At 50.5% G+C, this 12,974-nt stretch overlaps 1 protein-coding gene across 2 annotated transcripts in view; it reads left to right on the forward strand.

The window, feature by feature from the left end:
• Positions 1 to 12,974, forward strand: part of LOC144488069 (uncharacterized) — a 95,357-nt gene that overhangs the window by 49,033 nt on the left and 33,350 nt on the right. For both annotated transcript variants that reach the window (XM_078206092.1, XM_078206093.1), the window contains exons 4-5: positions 1,512 to 1,652; positions 8,991 to 9,046. In XM_078206092.1, the coding sequence (XP_078062218.1) occupies positions 1,512 to 1,652; positions 8,991 to 9,046 (197 nt within the window). The remainder of the gene's footprint in view (positions 1 to 1,511; positions 1,653 to 8,990; positions 9,047 to 12,974) is intronic.

Below are 12,974 nucleotides of genomic sequence, written 5' to 3' on the forward strand. Positions count from 1 at the left end.
TAAAAGACCCTATTGAGTTTGCCTCCACCTCCACTGACGGCAGCCGATTCCACTCGCCCACCACCCTCTGTGTGAAAAACTTCCCCCTAACATCTCCCCTGTACCTACCCCCCAGCACCTTAAACCTGTGTCCTCACGTAGCAGACATTTCCACCCTGGCGTGCCAAGTGCTCATCCAGGTACTTTTTAAAGGATGTGAGGCAACCCGCCTCCACCACCCTCCCAGGCAGCGCATTCCAGACCATCACCACCCTCTGGGTAAAACCGTTTGTACTCATATCCCCCCTACTGCCCCTCACCTTGAACCTATGTCCCTTGTCACTGACCCTTCAACTAAAGGGAACAGCTGCTCCTTATCCACTCTGTCCATGTCTTTCATAATCTTGTACACCTCGATCGCCCCTCGGTCTCCTCTGCTCCAACGAAAACAACCCAAGCCTATCCAATCTCTCTTCATAACTTATTCATAGAATCCCCCGGATTGGCCGTGCTAAATTGCCCCTTAGTGTCCAAAGATGTGCAGGTTAGGTGGATTGGCCATGCTAAATTGCCCCTTAGTGTCCAAAGATGTGTAGGTTAGGTGGATTGGCCGTGCTAAATTGCCCCTTAGTGTCCAAAGATGTGTAGGTTAGGTGGATTGGCCATGCTAAATTGCCCCTTAGTGTCCAAAGATGTGCAGGTTAGGTGGATTGGCCATGCTAAATTGTCCCTTAGTGTCCAAAGATGTGCAGGTTAGGTGGATTGGCCGTGCTAAATTGCCCCTTAGTGTCCAAAGATGTGCAGGTTAGGTGGATTGGCCATGCTAAATTGCCCCTTAGTGTCCAAAGATGTGCAGGTTAGGTGGATTGGCCGTGCTAAATTGCCCCTTAGTGTCAGGGGGATAAGCAGGGTAAATGCGTTGGGATACCTGGGTGGGATTGTTGTCGGTGCAGCCTCAATGGGCCTCCTTCTGCATTGTGGGGATTCTATGATTCTATCAACCCGCACCTTCCACCTGTCAGCCCTTTTAGCCAGTCAGTCTCTGGACCCTTGAAGCTTGTTACCTTCCCCCCCCACCCCCCAAACCGCACCCCCCCCCCCTCCCCACCCCTCCTCTCCCCCCTGGCCCCAGCAGCCCCCAGTCCCGCTGCCACGATGTTACATTTGTGTCTTCCTCACTCTCTGCTCTCTCTCTGTGGGCGGGCACGGTAGCACAGTGAGGTTAGCACCGCTGCCTCACAGCGCCAGGGACCTGGGTTCGATTCCCGGCTCGGGGTCACTGTCTGTGTGGAGTTTGCACGTTCTCCCCGTGTCTGCGTGGGTTTCCTCCGGGTGCTCCGGTTTCCTCCCACAGTCTGAAAGACGTGCTGGTTAGGGTGTCATTGGGCCGTGCTAAATTCTCCCTCAGTGTCACCCGAACAGGCGCCGGAGTGTGGCGACTGGGGGATTCTCACAGTAACTTCATTGCGGTGTTAATGTAAGCCGACTTGTGACACTGATAAATAAACTTTACTCTGTCCTTCCTCTCGCAGCCCAGCGCTCGGCTCACGAGCTGCCTCAGGTGGAGAGCTTCAATGTCACCTCGGGCCCGGTCACTGGCGGAGAGGAGCTGCTTCTGACCGGCTGCAATTTCCTGCTGGAGTCAAAGGTCATTTTCATGGAGAAAGGTCCAGGTAACGGTCGTGCATGACCCTATCGCCCTCCCCGGTGGAGGGGGGAGGCAGTGGGGGGGGGGGGGGGTCTCCACCTCTTCCCTGGGTCTCAGAGAGGTGGAACTCCCCCCTTCCCCCTCTCATATCACTCAGCCTCCTGTCCCTCACTTTCCCCCTCCCTCGCTTTCCCCTCCCTCGCTCCATCCTCCTTTACTCCATCCTCCTTCCCTCCATCCTCCTTCCCTCCATCCTCCTTCCCTCCATCCTCCCTCGCTCCATCCTCCCTCGCTCCATCCTCCCTCGCTCCATCCTCCTTCCCTCCATCCTCTTTCACTCCATCCTCCCTCGCTCCATCCTCCCTCGCTCCATCCTCCTTCCCTCCATCATCCTTCCCTCCATCCTCCTTCCCTCCATCTTCCTTCCCTCCATCCTCCTTCCCTCCATCCTCCTTCCCTCCATCCTCCTTCCCTCCATCCTCCTTCCCTCCATCCTCCTTCACTCCATCCTCCCTCGCTCCATCCTCCTTCACTCCATCCTCCATCACTCCATCCTCCTTCCCTCCATCCTCCCTCCCTCCATCCTCCTTCCCTCCATCCTCCTTCCCTCCATCCTCCTTCTCTCCATCCTCCTTCCCTCCATCCTCCCTCCCTCCATCCTCCTTCCCTCCATCCTCCTCACCTCCATCCTCCTTCCCTCCATCCTCCCTCGCTCGATCCTCCTTCCCTCCATCCTCCTTCCCTCCATCCTCCTTCCCTCCATCCTCCCTCGCTCCATCCTCCTTCCCTCCATCCCCTCCCTCACTCTCCCCTCCCTCACTCTCCCCTCCCTCACCCTCCCCTCCCTCACTCTCCCCTCCCTCACTCTCCCCTCCCTCACTCTCCTCTCCCTCACTCTCCCCTCCCTCACTCTCCCCTCCCTCACTCTCCCCTCCCTCAATCTCTCCTCTCCCTCACAGGGTGTAGGATCCAGCTCTAGTCTCTCTTATTACCACATGGCACATGTGTCTGCCGCCCCCCTCGTCCTTCTAGACGGTAGAGGTGGTGGGTTTGGAAGGTGCTGTTGAAGGAGCCTCGACCCTGGTACATAAGATGTTGAGAGGCATAGATCGGGTGGACTCTCAGAGGCTTTTTCCCAGGGTGGAAATGTCTGCTACGAGAGGACACAGGTTTAAGGTGCTGGGGGGTAGGTACAGGGGAGATGTTCGGGGTAAGTTTTTCACACAGAGGGTGGTGGGTGAGTGGAATCGGCTGCCGTCAGTGGTGGTGGAGGCAAACTCAATAGGGTCTTTTAAGAGACTCCTGGATGAGTACATGGAGCTTAATAGGATGGAGGGTTATAGGTAGGTCTAGAAGGTAGGGATGTGTTCGGCACAACTTGTGGGGCCGAAGGGCCTGTTTTGTGCTGTAGTTTTTCTATGTTTCTATGTTAACTGGACTTGTTTTTTATCCATTCCTGGGATGTGGGTGTCGCTGGCCGGGCCCCAGTGTTTATCACCCGTCCCTAATTGCCCCTCGAGAAGGTGGTGGGTGAGCCGCCCCTTCTCGAACCCGCTGCAGTCCCCGTGTGGTGTGGGTAACACCCCACAGTGCCGTTAGGGAGGGAGTTCCGGGATTTGGACTCCAGCCCCAGTGAAGGAACGGCCGGTATATTCCCAAGTCGGGATGGTGAGTGGGGCTCGGAGGGGGAAACTTGCAGCTGGTGGTGTTCCCCATGTGTCTGCTGCCCCCCTCGTCCTTCTAGACGGTAGAGGTGGTGGGTTTGGAAGGTGCTGTTGAAGGAGCCTCGACCCTGGTACATAAGATGTTGAGAGGCATAGATCGGGTGGACTCTCAGAGGCTTTTTCCCAGGGTGGAAATGGCTGCTACGAGAGGACACAGGTTTAAGGTGCTGGGGGGTTGGTACAGGGGAGATGTTAGGGGTAAGTTTTTCACACAGAGGGTGGTGGGCGAGTGGAATCAGCTGCCGTCAGTGGTGGTGGAGGCGAACTCAATAGGGTCTTTTAAGAGACTCCTGGATGAGTACATGGAGCGTAATAGGATGGAGGGTTATAGGTAGGTCTAGAAGGTAGGGATGTGTTCGGCACAACTTGTGGGGCCGAAGGGCCTGTTCTTGTGCTGTAGTTTTTCTATGTTTCTATGTTAACTGGACTTGTTTTTTATCCATTCCTGGGATGTGGGTGTCGCTGGCCGCGCCCAGAATTTATCGCCCGTCCCTAATTGCCCCTTGAGAAGGTGGTGGGTGAGCCGCCCCTTCTCGAACCCGCTGCAGTCCCCGTGTGGTGTGGGTAACACCCCACAGTGCCGTTAGGGAGGGAGTTCCAGGATTTGGACTCCAGCCCCAGTGAAGGAACGGCCGGTATATTCCCAAGTCGGGATGGTGAGTGGGGCTCGGAGGGGGAAACTTGCAGGTGGTGGTGTTCCCCATGTGTCTGCTGCCCCCCTCGTCCTTCTAGACGGTAGAGGTGGTGGGTTTGGAAGGTGCTGTCGAAGGAGCCTCGGCGAGTCGCTGCAAACGGTACACACACACACTGCTGCCACTGTGCGTGGGTGGTGGAGGGAGCGAATGTTTGTGGATGGGGTGACCATCAAAACGGGGCTGCTTTGTCCTGGACGGTGTCGAGCTTCTGGGGTGCAAGTTGCATCAGTGTGGCACCTTCACATACAGAATAATGTCCCTAAAAGTGACGTCACAGGTGGATAGGGTCATAAAGAGTGCCTTTGGTACATTGGCCTTTATAAATCGGAGTATCGAGTATAAAAGTTGGAGTGTTATGGTAAGGTTATATAAGGCATTGGTGAGGCCGAATTTGGAGTATTGTGTACAGTTTTGGTCACCTAGTTACAGGAAGGATGTAAATAAGGTTGAAAGAGTGCAGAGAAGGTTCACAAGGATGTTGCCGGGACTTGAGAAGCTGAGTTACAGAGAGAGATTGAATAGGTTGGGACTTTATTCCCTGGAGCGTAGAAGATTGAGGGGAGATTTGATAGAGGTGTGTAAGATTTTGATGGGTATAGATAGAGTGAATGCAAGCAGGCTTTTTCCGCTGAGGCTGGGGGAGAAAAAAACCAGAGGGCATGGGTTAAGGGTCAAAGGAGAAAAGTTTAAAGGGAATATTAGGGGGGGCTTCTTCACGCAGAGAGTGGTGGGAGTGTGGAATGAGCTGCCGGATAAAGTGGTAAATGCCATTTTAAGAACAGTTAAGAAAAACTTGGACGGGTTCATGGATGAGAGGGGTGTGGAGGGATATGGTCCAAGTGCAGGTCAGTGGGACTAGGCAAAAAATGGTTTCGGCACAGACCAGAAGGGCCAAAAGGCCTGTTTCTGAGCTGTAATTTTCTATGGTTTCTATGGGAGTTTCCCAGTGCAAGTTCTCAAACATGAGGTCGCGAGACCCAGTGAGAGATATTAGAGGTAGCCACCAGAACGGGGAAAGAGATTTGATATTATCAAAAAGGGGAACGAGAGAGAGCGGCAGATGAGAGGTTAAGGGAGAAATCAAGAAAGTACAAAGTGTCGTGACGAAGCCCAGTCCATCACTCAAACCAGCCTCCCATCCATTGACTCTGTCTACACTTCCCGCTGCCTCTGCAAAGCAGCCAGCATAATCAAGGACACCCACTCACCCCAGAGATTAGTCGATTCTTAATTCCAGATATTTTTTAGTGAAATCAAATTCCACCATCTGCCGTGGCGGGATTCGAACCCGGGTCGCCAGAACATGAGCTGAGTTTCTCGATAAATAGTCTTGTGATAATACCACTAGGCCTTGCATCTCCTATTGTCTGCATAGCGCGCAAGAAACAATACTTTTCACTGCGTATCCCAATACATGTGACAATAATAAATCAAATCAACAGGAAAATTCCAGAGCTCAGGGGGCCCAGGCAGCTGAAGGTGGAGCGATTAAAAATCAGGGAAAGAAGATGCTCAAGAGGTCGGCACGGTAGTTCAGTGGTTAGCACTGCTGGTTCACAGCTCCAGGGACCTGGGTTCGATTCCCGGCTCGGGTCACTGTCTGTGTGGGAGTTTGCACATTCTCCTCGTGTCTGCGTGGGTTTCCTCCGGGTGCTCCGGTTTCCTCCCACGGTCCAAAGATGTGCGGTTTAGGTTGATTGGCCATGCTAAAAATTGCCCCTTCGTGTCCTGGGATGCGTAGGTTAGAGGGATTAGTGGGTAAAGCTGTGCAAGTCCACAGATCCTTGAAGGTGACGTCACAGGTGGAGAAGGTGGTGAATAAGGCATATGGCATGCTTGCCCTTATAGAATCATAGAATCATAGAAACCGTACAGTGCAGAAGGAGGCCATTCGGCCCATCGAGTCTGCACCGACCACAATCCCACCCAGGCCCTACCCCCACATATTTTACCCGCTAATCCCTCTAACCTACACATCCCAGGACTCTGAGGGGCAATTTTTTTTTTTGTTTCACCTGGCCAATCAACCTAACCCGCACATCTTTGGACTGTGGGAGGAAACTGGAGCACCCGGAGGAAACCCACGCAGACACGAGGAGAATGTGCAAACTCCACACAGACAGTGACCCGAGCCGGGAATCGAACCCGGGACCCTGGAGCTGTGAAGCAGCAGTGCTAACCACTGTGCTACCGTGCCGCCATCGGACGGGACATAAAAAGTTGGGGTCTGATGTTGCAGATGTATAGAACGTTGGTTCGGCCACATTTGGAATACTGCGTCCAGTTCTGGTCGCCACACTACCAGAAGGACGTGGAGGCTTTAGAGAGAGTGCAGAGGAGGTTTAGCAGGATGTTGCCTGGTATGGAAGGTATTAGTTATGAGGAGAGATTGGGTAAACTGGGGTTGTTCTCACTGGAAAGACGGAGGATGAGGGGAGACCTAATAGAGGTGTATAAAATTATGAAAGGCATAGATAGGGTGAACGGTGGGAAGCTTATTCCCAGATCGGTGGTGACATTCACGAGGGGTCATAGGTTCAAGGTGAGGGGTGGGGGGGGGGGGGGGGGAGGTTTAACACGGATATCAGAAGGACGTATTTTACACAGAGGGTGGTGGGGGCCTGGAATGCGCTGCCGGGCAAGGTGGTGGAGGCGGACACACTGGGAACGTTTAAGACTTACCTAGATAGCCACATTGAACTGAGTGGGAATGGAGGGATACAAAAGAATGGTCTAGTTTGGACCAGGGAGCGGCGCGGGCTTGGAGGGCCGAAGGGCCTGTTCCTGTGCTGTATTGTTCTTTGTTCTTTGTAAATATGTCGGGATATGGGGGTAGGGCCTGGGTGGGATTGTGGTCGGTGCAGACTCGATGGGCCAAATGGCCTCTTTCTGTACTGTAGGGTTTCTATGATTCTAAGAGGCTGGGATTGTGGGGAGATTCCTGAGATAGGGATGGGAAGGAGTGAGCGGAGGGCAATGGAGGGATTTTAAAACAAAGTTCATTTTTTAAAAGTTTATTTTATTAGTGTCACATGGAGGCTGACATTAACACTGCAATGAAGTTACTGTGAAAATCCCCTGGTCGCCACACTCCGGCGCCTGTTCGGGTTACACTGAGGGAGAATTTAGCACGGCCCAATGACACCCTAACCAGCACGTCTTTCAGACTGTGGGAGCAAACCGGAGCACCCGGAGGAAACCCACACACAGAGACACGGGGAGACAATGACCCGAGCCAGGAATCGAACCCGGGTCCCTGGCGCTGTGAGGCAACAGTGCCAACCACTGTGCCAGCGTGCCACCCCCTGGACTCCCCCACCAGATGGAACATTCTTTCTGAATCTCGGTAAACCTTCGCTGCGCTCCCTCTATAGCAAGGACATCCTTCCTCAGATAAGGACACCAAAACTGTACACAATACTCCAGGTGTGGCCTCACCTACGCCCTGTACAATTGCAGCAAAACATCACTATTCCTACACTCAAATCCTCTCGCTATGAAGGCCAACATACCTGATCTGTTCTGGGACCCTTGCTGTTTGTCATTTTCATAAATGACCTGGATGAGGAAGCGGAGGGATGGGTTGGTAAGTTTGCCAACGACACGAAGGTTGGTGGGGTTGTGGATAGTCTGGAGGGATGTCAGAAGTTACAGAGGGACATAGATAGGATGCAAGACTGGGCGGAGAAGTGGCAGATGGACTTCAACCCAGATAAATGCGTCGTGGTCCATTTTGGCAGGTCAAATGGGATGAAGGAGTACAATATAAAGGGAAAGACTCTTAGTACTGTGGAGGATCAGAAGGACCTTGGGGTCCGGGTCCATAGGACTCTGAAATCGGCCCCGCAGGTGGGGGAGGTGGTTAGGAAGGCGTATGGTGTGCTGGCCTTTATCAATCGAGGGATTGAGTTTAGGAGTCCGGGGATAATGATGCAGCTATATAAGACCCTTGTCAGACCCTACTTGGAGTACTGTGCTCAGTTCTGGTCGCCTCACTATAGGAAGGATGTGGAAAAGATTGAAAGGGTGCAGAGGAGATTTACAAGGATGTTGCCTGGATTGAGTGGCATGCCTTATGAGGATCGGCTGAGGGAGCTCGGTCTTTTCTCCTTGGAGAGACGTAGGATGAGAGGAGACCTAATAGAGGTGTATAAGATGTTGAGAGGCATAGATCGGGTGGACTCTCAGAGGCTTTTTCCCAGGGTGGAAATGGCTGCTACGAGAGGACACAGGTTTAGGGTGCTGGGGGGTAGGTACAGGGGAAATGTTAGGGGTAAGTTTTTCACACAGAGGGTGGTGGGCGAGTGGAATCGGCTGCCATCAGTGGTGGTGGAGGCAAACACAATAGGGACTTTTAAGAGACTCCTGGATGAGTACATGGGACTTAATAGGATGGAGGGTTATAGGTAGGTCCAGAAGGTAGGGATAGGTTCGGCACATCTTGTGGGGCCGGAGGGCCTGTTTGTGCTGTAGTTTTTCTATGTTCTATACCATTTACCTTCTTTACCACCTGTTGTACCAGCGCACTTATTTTCGACGACTGATGCACGAGGAGACAGAGGTCTCGCTGAGTATCCACCTCTCAATTTACACCCATTCACCTAATAATCAAGATGGGAGGGGAGAGGGTGTTGGACACAGAGATCTCGGAGGGTGGTGCAGGAGATTTCAGAAACAGGGAGGGTAGGGGCTTGGTGCAGGAAAATGGAGGGATTTGAAAATGGAGGTGACAAAGGGGTGGGGGGAGGGGGGTGGGGGGGGCAGGGTAGGTAAGACAGCCAGTGACAGGCCGATGGGCGGGAAGGAGGGGCAAGATGGGACAGCAGAGCACTGGAGGGGCTGAAGGTTACGGGGAGGGGGGAAAGCAGGTGGTCGGGAAGGGCGGAAGGATGTTGAGAGGAAGGTGCCTCAACGTGGATCAATCTCAACTCTTTCCCCCTGCAGAAGGCCGGCCGGAGTGGGAGGTCGAGGCAAAGGTGGACAGGACAAAAAGTACGGAGGTGAGACCCACAAGCAGCGCGCGTTTCCCCTCACCCGCCCACACCTCCCAGTCGGGGCGCCACAGCCGCCAAAGCCTGCAAGGGGTGGCTCCTGCACAGAGTCCGCATGCAATACACCAGGGTGGCAAATCCATGCACGACCATTCAGCAGACACAGACAAGCGTCATGGTATACAGAACATATATATAAATCATCCGAACCCCTCGATTAGATTCCAGTCTGTAACACACTCCCGGGTATCTGTTATTCTATATATAAACCACCCAAACCCCTCGATTAGATTCCAGTCTGTAACTCACTCCTGGGTATCTGTTATTCTATATATAAACCACCTGAACCCCTCGATTAGATTCCAGTCTGTAACTCACTCCCGGGTATCTGTTATTCTATATATAAACCACCCGAACCCCTCGATTAGATTCCAGTCTGTAACTCACTCCCGGGTATCTGTTATTCTATATATAAACCACCCAAACCCCTCGATTAGATTCCAGTCTGTAACTCACTCCTGGGTATCTGTTATTCTATATATAAACCACCTGAACCCCTCGATTAGATTCCAGTCTGTAACTCACTCCCGGGTATCTGTTATTCTATATATAAACCACCCGAACCCCTCGATTAGATTCCAGTCTGTAACTCACTCCCGGGTATCTGTTATTCTATATATAAACCACCCCAAACCCCTCGATTAGATCCCAGTCTGTAACTCACTCCCGGGTATCAGTTATTCTATATATAAACCACCCGAACCCCTCGATTAGATTCCAGTCTGTAACTCACTCCCGGGTATCTGTTATTCTATATATAAACCACCCGAACCCCTCGATTAGATTCCAGTCTGTAACTCACTCCCGGGTATCTGTTATTCTATATATAAACCACCCCGAACCCCTCGATTAGATTCCAGTCTGTAACTCACTCCCGGGTATCTGTTATTCTATATATAAACCACCCGAACCCCTCGATTAGATTCCAGTCTGTAACTCACTCCCGGGTATCTGTTATTCTCCATATAAACCACCCAAACCACTCGATTAGATTCCAGTCTGTAACTCACTCCCGGGTATCTGTTATTCTATATATAAACCACCCGAACCCCTCGATTAGATTCCAGTCTGTAACTCACTCCCGGGTATCTGTTATTCTATATATATACCACCTGAACCCCTCGATTAGATTCCAGTCTGTAACTCACTCCCGGGTATCTGTTATTCTATATATAAACCACCTGAACCTCTCGATTAGATTCCAGTCTGGAACTCACTCCCAGGTATCTGTTATTCGAGATATAAACCACCCGAACCCCTCGATTAGAATCCAGTCTGTAACTCACTCCCGGGTATCTGTTATTCTATATATAAACCACCCAAACCCCTCGATGAGATTCCAGTCTGTAACTCACTCCCGGGTATCTGTTATTCTATATATAAACCACACGAACCCCTCGATTAGATTCCAGTCTGTAACTCACTCCCGGGTATCTGTTATTCTATATATAAACCACCCGAACCCCTCGATTAGATTCCAGTCTGTAACTCACTCCCGGGTATCTGTTATTCTATATATAAACCACCCAAACCGCTCGATTAGATTCCGGTCTGTAACTCACTCCCGGGTATCTATTATTCTATATATAAACCAACCGAACCCCTCGATTAGATTCCAGTCTGTAACTCACTCCCGGGTATCTGTTATTCTATATATAAACCACCCGAACCCCTCGATTATATTCCAGTCTGTAACTCACTCCCGGGTATCTGTTATTCTATATATAAACCACCCCGAACCCCTCGATTAGATTCCAGTCTGTAACTCACTCCCGGGTATCTGTTATTCTATATATAAACCACCCCAAACCCCTCGATTAGATCCCAGTCTGTAACTCACTCCCGGGTATCTGTTATTCTATATATAAACCACCCGAACCCCTCGATTAGATTCCAGTCTGTAACTCACTCCCGGGTATCTGTTATTCTATATATAAACCACCCGAACCCCTCGATTAGATCCCAGTCTGTAACTCACTCCCGGGTATCTGTTATTCTATATATAAACCACCCCGAACCCCTCGATTAGATTCCAGTCTGTAACTCACTCCCGGGTATCTGTTATTCTGTATATAAACCACCCGAACCCCTCGATTAGATTCCAGTCTGTAACTCACTCCCGGGTATCTGTTATTCTCCATATAAACCACCCAAACCACTCGATTAGATTCCAGTCTGTAACTCACTCCCGGGTATCTGTTATTCTATATATAAACCACCCGAACCCCTCGATTAGATTCCAGTCTGTAACTCACTCCCGGGTATCTGTTATTCTATATATATACCACCTGAACCCCTCGATTAGATTCCAGTCTGTAACTCACTCCCGGGTATCTGTTATTCTATATATAAACCACCTGAACCTCTCGATTAGATTCCAGTCTGGAACTCACTCCCAGGTATCTGTTATTCGAGATATAAACCACCCGAACCCCTCGATTAGAATCCAGTCTGTAACTCACTCCCGGGTATCTGTTATTCTATATATAAACCACCCGAACCCCTCGATTAGATTCCAGTCTGTAACTCACTCCCGGGTATCTGTTATTCTATATATAAACCACCCAAACCGCTCGATTAGATTCCGGTCTGTAACTCACTCCCGGGTATCTATTATTCTATATATAAACCAACCGAACCCCTCGATTAGATTCCAGTCTGTAACTCACTCCCGGGTATCTGTTATTCTATATATAAACCACCCGAACCCCTCGATTATATTCCAGTCTGTAACTCACTCCCGGGTATCTGTTATTCTATATATAAACCACCCCGAACCCCTCGATTAGATTCCAGTCTGTAACTCACTCCCGGGTATCTGTTATTCTATATATAAATCACCCCGAACCCCTCGATTAGATTCCAGTCTGTAACTCACTCCCGGGTTTCTGCTATTCTATATATAAACCACCCGAATCCCTCGATTAGATTCCAGTCTGTAACTCACTCCCGGGTATCTGTTATTCTATATATAAACCACCCGAACCCCTCGATTAGATTCCAGTCTGTAACTCACTCCCGGGTATCTGTTATTCTATATATAAACCACCCGAACCCCTCGATTAGATTCCATTCTGTAACTCACTCCCGGGTTTCTGCTATTCTATATATAAACCACCCGAACCCCTCGATTAGATTCCAGTCTGTAACTCACTCCCGGGTATCTGTTATTCTATATATAAACCACCCGAACCCCTCGATTAGATTCCAGTCTGTAACTCACTCCCGGGTATCTGTTATTCTATATATAAACCACCCGAACCCCTCGATTAGATTCCATTCTGTAACTCACTCCCAGGTATCTGTTATTCTATATATAAACCACCCGAACCCCTCGATTAGATTCCAGTCTGTAACTCACTCCCGGGTATCTGTTATTCTATATATAAACCACCCTGAACCCCTCGGTTAGATTCCAGTCTGTAACTCACTCCCGGGTATCTGTTATTCTATATATAAACCATCCAAACCCCTCGATTAGATTCCAGTCTGTAACTCACTCCCAGGTATCTGTTATTCTATATATAAACCACCCGCACCCCTCGATTAGATTCCAGTCTGTAACTCACTCCCGGGTATCGGTTATTCTATATATAAACCACCCTGAACCCCTCGATTAGATTCCAGTCTGTAACTCACTCCCGGGTATCTGTTATTCTATATATAAACCACCTGAACCCCTCGATTAGATTCCAGTCTGTAACTCACTCCTGGGTATCTGTTATTCTATATATAAACCACCCAAACCCCTCGATTAGATTCCAGTCTGCAACTCACTCCCGGGTATCTGTTATTCTAGATATAAACCACCCAAACCCCTCGATTAGATTCCAGTCTGTAACTCACTCCCGGGTATCTGTTATTCGAGATATAAACC

Source organism: Mustelus asterias, unplaced genomic scaffold (assembly GCF_964213995.1).
Source record: "Mustelus asterias unplaced genomic scaffold, sMusAst1.hap1.1 HAP1_SCAFFOLD_1264, whole genome shotgun sequence".
Classification (NCBI taxonomy): domain Eukaryota; kingdom Metazoa; phylum Chordata; class Chondrichthyes; order Carcharhiniformes; family Triakidae; genus Mustelus; species Mustelus asterias.